At 41.7% G+C, this 5509-nt stretch overlaps 1 protein-coding gene across 1 annotated transcript; it reads left to right on the top strand.

Annotated features, from left to right (window-relative positions):
• Positions 1-2888: 2888 nt before the first annotated feature.
• kcna10a (potassium voltage-gated channel, shaker-related subfamily, member 10a) lies at positions 2889-4617 on the top strand. Its single transcript, XM_085443054.1, has one exon. It carries the CDS (start codon positions 2889-2891, stop codon positions 4602-4604), a length of 1716 nt encoding a protein of 571 aa, XP_085299180.1. The 3' UTR covers positions 4605-4617.
• The last annotated feature ends 892 nt before the right edge of the window (positions 4618-5509 follow it).

The raw sequence follows: 5509 nt of genomic DNA on the forward strand, positions 1-5509 counted from the left end.
TCCTCTGATGTCGAACATGTGAGAGTTGCTAAAAATCAATTATTGATTGTGATAGTGTAAGTAACTCAGATATGGATACGACCTGTGTGTGTGTTTGTGTACCGGTTTTCCTATCTTAGTGGGGACCAAATCTGAAATTTTACTTAAAACTTACTTAAATTTGAGTTTGAAGGCATTTTTCACACTCAAAATGTGGTTTTACAGTCAAGGTTACAACTGGGTTATGGTTAGGTTTAGGGAAAGGGTTAGAGTTAGGCATGCAATTTGGATGGTTAATATCAATGAGATGTCCCCATGAGGATAGCAACAACAGATGTGTGTGTGTGTGTGTGTGTGTGTGTGTGTGTGTGTGTGTGTGTGTGTGTGTGTGTGTCTGTGTGGCCCAAGTCAAGCATGGAGAAATCTGAGGATCTAATTGCAATGTTCCACTCTAGAAAGCTTTGAGTACCTCACTCAGATTCCTGACAGACAACTTATGATATGCATGGTTTGGGAAACAATCTAACTCATGCATGCACACACACACACACACACACACATGCAAAATTAACAATATTGAGAATGAGTTTGCTTTCCACTGCTGACTTTGTTTTTCTGCGGTCGGTGTGTGTGTGTGTGTGTGTGTGTGTGTGTGTGTGTGTGTGTGTGTGTGTGTGTGTGTGTGTGTGTGTGTGTGTGTGTGCGCATCGTTATGCCTGTACCCTTTGCCGCAGCTCTAGTTTCTACTCAAGCATAAGGTTACCTAAAGTAGTCCATGAGAGGCTGACCATTCTGATCCCAAGTGAAAAGTTGGTAAAGCGGCTGGACTTGTGCAGGACCCTTTTTCTCTTACTCTTGTTTTTATTCTTTGATGCCGATGGTATAAAAACCTCTTGCAAAGGAAGGTAAAAGTTTGTTGCTTGTTTGATATGCTTTGTGTGAGTCTGTTTGGGAATATTGTTGCTATTGATTACTTTGTTCATTCCTCAACATTAAAGGGTCCGGGAAGCAGATTTGACTTTAGAGTGGTTGCAACATATTTAACTGTATATCATATGTCTTCCTTTAGATTCTACCCTGGTTTAGGAATAAACAGAATGCCAAACTGAGAAAATTGCCCTAATTTGTGCTTTGTGAATCAGTCATCTAATAATTTAGTGTGCAATAATGTAAATGAACACTATAAGTACATTTAGTTTGGGGCAGAAAACGTTGATAAAATGGTTTGGCAGGTCTATGTCAATGATTTCTGAGTATTAAGTTGACAGTTGAGCCTGATTTTCAGATTCTGTTTCAAGATCATTAGAAAGTCCCAATTGAGGAAACTGACCTTGTTCCAGTCAGGAGGTCTCAGGAGGAAATGAGACTTCCATTGTATGATTTACCAGTTTGTGTTTTTCATATCGTATGATTCAGCACATGATTTTAACATTTTGCAATCCTAAAGAATTATTTAGGCCTTGTTCATCCTTGTTTCATATTTTATTCCTGTGAAAGACAGTAGTCACCATGATGCTTTTCTGTGTCCCATTTTTTTGCCTGATTTTGATCGATCAGACTCCTTTTTTTTTGTCGGGGTCCTCTCTCATCATCCTGTCTATCCATCCACCCACCTATCAAGTCCCATTCTGTCTCATTGACACATTCCCTTTTTTTTGCAATGCTGTCCTCATGCCATCCACCCACATCCACTTCCCCAATAATTTTCATATCATCCTCGTTATTCTCGCTCTCTCTTTGTCTCCCAGGAGGATTGGTATCACTGGCTCTGGTTTTAGGTGGTGACTCATCTCTGGAGTCTTTAATTAAACATCTGCAGGCTTTAGCACCCATTCACACAGTTACACACATGCATGCACACCCACACACACACACACCTATACAGTACAACCCCACACAGGCACACACACCGACAGGCACAAATACACCTTTCACACAACCTCACTATTTCATACTATGTGAATGCTGATGAAAAAACACACACAGGTAAATACAAATATAAAGAGCAAAGCTGGAACAGAGCTTATTTTTACAGCTAAGACCAAAGATATGGCACAGTGGAGTTTAAATGTGAGCCTTGGCGTCTGGTAGAAACTAGGCTCATGCTATCACTGCACAGTCAGTTAATTATGCACTAATGTATGCAGAGTCCCAGTTACCTCGGACTGTCCTCCTTTCCTACAACCCTCGGGGTCATGACAGGTTGTGCAGCTCTCATCCCTTTTCTTTCATTTCAGGTTGTTTGTTAAAATAACTTCAGTGTCCAGTATATGCACTGGTTAGTATGTATTGCTAACTAGTATTACTTATTTAAAGGAATAGTAGTAAAGTTTATGTCAACAATTTGATAATGATTTGATCAGTCAGAGATATGTGAACATGTAAGGGTCAGGCCCTACTGTAGCTACCCTTGAGTTGCTCTCCTATTTAATGTCTGCTGTTTTCAAAGTTGCATGACCCATCGCAGTGCCACTGCCACAGCAGGCAAAAGAAAGAACCAGCAAAGAATTTACTAGTTTTTGTTCTTTCTCTCCCCCATGTTCTAGCTGTATTGCTGGTAGATAACGTTGCTGGTTCCCAGTTTCTTTTCTTTTCATCTTAAACTATGTCTCTCACTTTCTGTTTCCAAATAATTCTCCAAGAAACTAGCATTTGTGTTTATCATATTCTAATGACCTGATGCTTGCCTTGGTGAGCTCTGCACAGCTAACAGAAACACACTGATAATCTTTGTCTCTCCTCTTCAACTCTACAGGAGCTGGATTTTTAAAAAACAAGTTGAAGGAGGTTTTGTATTTACGTCAGTCACACTGTAGCCTGAATGCTCTGCTACGCTGCTGGAGCTGCTGACTCTGGTGTGTGAACCTCCCATCTGTCAGTCTGTGTGTTGCACTGGCTGAACCAAAGCCATGGAGGTGGCCTTGGTAGACTTTGAGAGCCTGGATGACCTTGCTGGCAACCTTGGAGATGAGGTGGACACCTATGCTGATGAGACCACAGCTCTCACAGTGGACATGCCCCCAGAGCACAGCAGCCCAACCAGCAACTACCATCTAAGAGCCACAGACCTAACACCTACACCTTCCCACTGCAGCCCTATACCCCCATACATTTGGGAATCGACCTCCTCTTCACCCATTCCGCAGACACTTACAGTACCACAGTCCCCGACGATGCCAACTCCAACTAGAAAGGGGCGTAGCAGCTGTGCTAGCATGATCTCAAACTTTAAACTGCTGCTAAGCAGTGAGGGCAGCAAGGAAAGTGAGATGATCTTTAACCGGCTTGCTAAGGAGTGCTGTGAGGATCTCTTTGTTGATAAACGAGGCTTGGATGATGGAGATCAGAAAGTCATCATCAACATTGCCGGTCTTCGTTTTGAGACGCAGCTTAAAACACTGGACCAGTTTCCTGAGACACTTCTAGGGGACCCTTTGAAGAGGATGGAATACTTTGATCCAATGAGGAACGAGTACTTCTTTGATCGGAACAGACCCAGCTTTGATGGAATTTTATATTACTACCAGTCAGGAGGTAAAGTTAGGCGACCAGCTAACGTTCCCCTCGATGTGTTTGCAGATGAAATTCTGTTCTATGAGCTTGGAAACGAGGCTATGGAGCAGTTCAGAGAAGAAGAAGGATTCTTAAAAGACGTTGAGATTCCTCTTCCTAGTAATGATGTGTACAGACAATTCTGGCTGCTGTTTGAGTACCCAGAGAGCTCCAATGCAGCACGAGGTGTAGCGCTGGTGTCCGTCCTTGTCATCGTCATATCCATTATTATTTTCTGCATGGAAACACTACCAGAATTCAGAGATGAGACTGACCCAGTTGTGCCCACAGCTGTACAACCTTTTAACCAAACTGTGGGTCCGCCTGGTGTAAAGCCCACAACCTTCTCTGATCCTTTCTTCATCATTGAAACTGCCTGCATTGGTTGGTTTTTCTTTGAGCTGTGTGTGCGATTTGTGGTCTGCCCTAGCAAAAGAGAGTTTTTCCACAACCTCATGAACATTATTGACATCATATCTATCATCCCTTATTTTGTCACTGTGATTACAGAATTGGCCACAACTCCAGCAGAAAGCTCAGGGCAGAACATGTCTTTGGCCATTCTACGTATCATCCGCTTGGTGCGGGTGTTTCGTATATTCAAACTATCTCGTCACTCTAAAGGGCTCCAGATCCTGGGACAGACTCTGAAGGCCAGCATGCGTGAGCTCGGGTTGCTCATCTTTTTCCTCTTTATTGGAGTTATCCTTTTCTCCAGCGCTATCTACTTTGCTGAGGTAGACGAGCCAAATACAGTGTTTGACAGCATACCTGATGGCTTCTGGTGGGCTGTTGTTACCATGACCACTGTAGGCTACGGAGACATGTGTCCCATTACCATGGGGGGTAAGATGGTGGGCACCTTGTGTGCCATTGCAGGTGTGCTGACTATTGCCTTGCCTGTTCCCGTCATTGTTTCCAACTTCAACTATTTCTACCATAGAGAGGCAGAAGCAGAGGACAAGTTGCCCTTGGCTGATGCTGTCGAGAAAGCCATAAAGGATACCACACAGGGTAGCAACACCTCGCTCAATAAAGCCAACGGGATCTGGCAGAGTGACAAAGGGAACTGACGTCAGAAGAACACTGTTCAATAGGAGGTGAAAGCAGTAAATATTAAATAGTCACTGTTACGAGTGGCCAGTTGGCTTCATTAGATCTGCACTGCACCTTGTGAAAAATATGTTTTTTAATTATAAACTGGTTGTACCACATTTACCTCTTTTTGTCCAATATGGAAATGACATTTTGAAAATGAGTTCCCCATATTAATGTTTAGGAATTCATGTTATTACGTTTCATGTTTAGGTTGCACACACCCGAGAAACGTTCTTCATTCTCGTGTGTGTCTAACAGATCCTTTTAAAGGAAACCTTCTGTTCATTGCATTGGCCAGTAATCCTAATGTTTACAACATGTTGTGATTTTGTCCTCGAGGATGTTTAACACAGCTTTCCAACAGCATTTTAATGGGCCATAAAGTATTAAACCATTTAAAGTTCATCTAAAGTAAAGAAAATTCTTAACTGTCACATTGTTAATGTATTTTATTCATCTCTGATAATTCAACATTTCATCCTATTGGAATAAATTCTCTCCTGCTCAAAAACTGATGCTTATATAATATTTACAGTGTCTGCAATGCCTCACACGGCCCACTTTTCATCTCACTGCTTAACTGAAATCTTCTATATTGTCCGATTAAAATTGCAACTCTGCAAAACTGAATTGCTGGCCAGTTCTGAACAAACAAAGGTCCCTCCTTTCCTCTAAGTGTCTTCAAAGACTAATTTGTGTTGTGCTTATTGTCTAGATTATAGTCATCACATATTTATTTATTTATTTATTTATTTATTTATTTATTTACACAAAAACTGAATCATAATTGTGAAGTATTCATTCGTTCTCACTGGGTTGACCGAGTAAGGATTCTCCACAACTCACAGTCAGACTGATTCCACTTCATATAGTTGTTGTT

This window comes from Copadichromis virginalis, linkage group LG20, assembly GCF_057382275.1.
Source record: "Copadichromis virginalis isolate Kocher_CV1m ecotype Utaka linkage group LG20, C_Virginalis_male_GT1.1, whole genome shotgun sequence".
Classification (NCBI taxonomy): domain Eukaryota; kingdom Metazoa; phylum Chordata; class Actinopteri; order Cichliformes; family Cichlidae; genus Copadichromis; species Copadichromis virginalis.

Excerpts from the sequence above, each read along its gene's own strand:
- kcna10a (XM_085443054.1), top strand. The coding sequence starts at position 2,889 with ATGGAGGTGGCCTTGGTAGACTTTGAGAGCCTGGATGACCTTGCTGGC.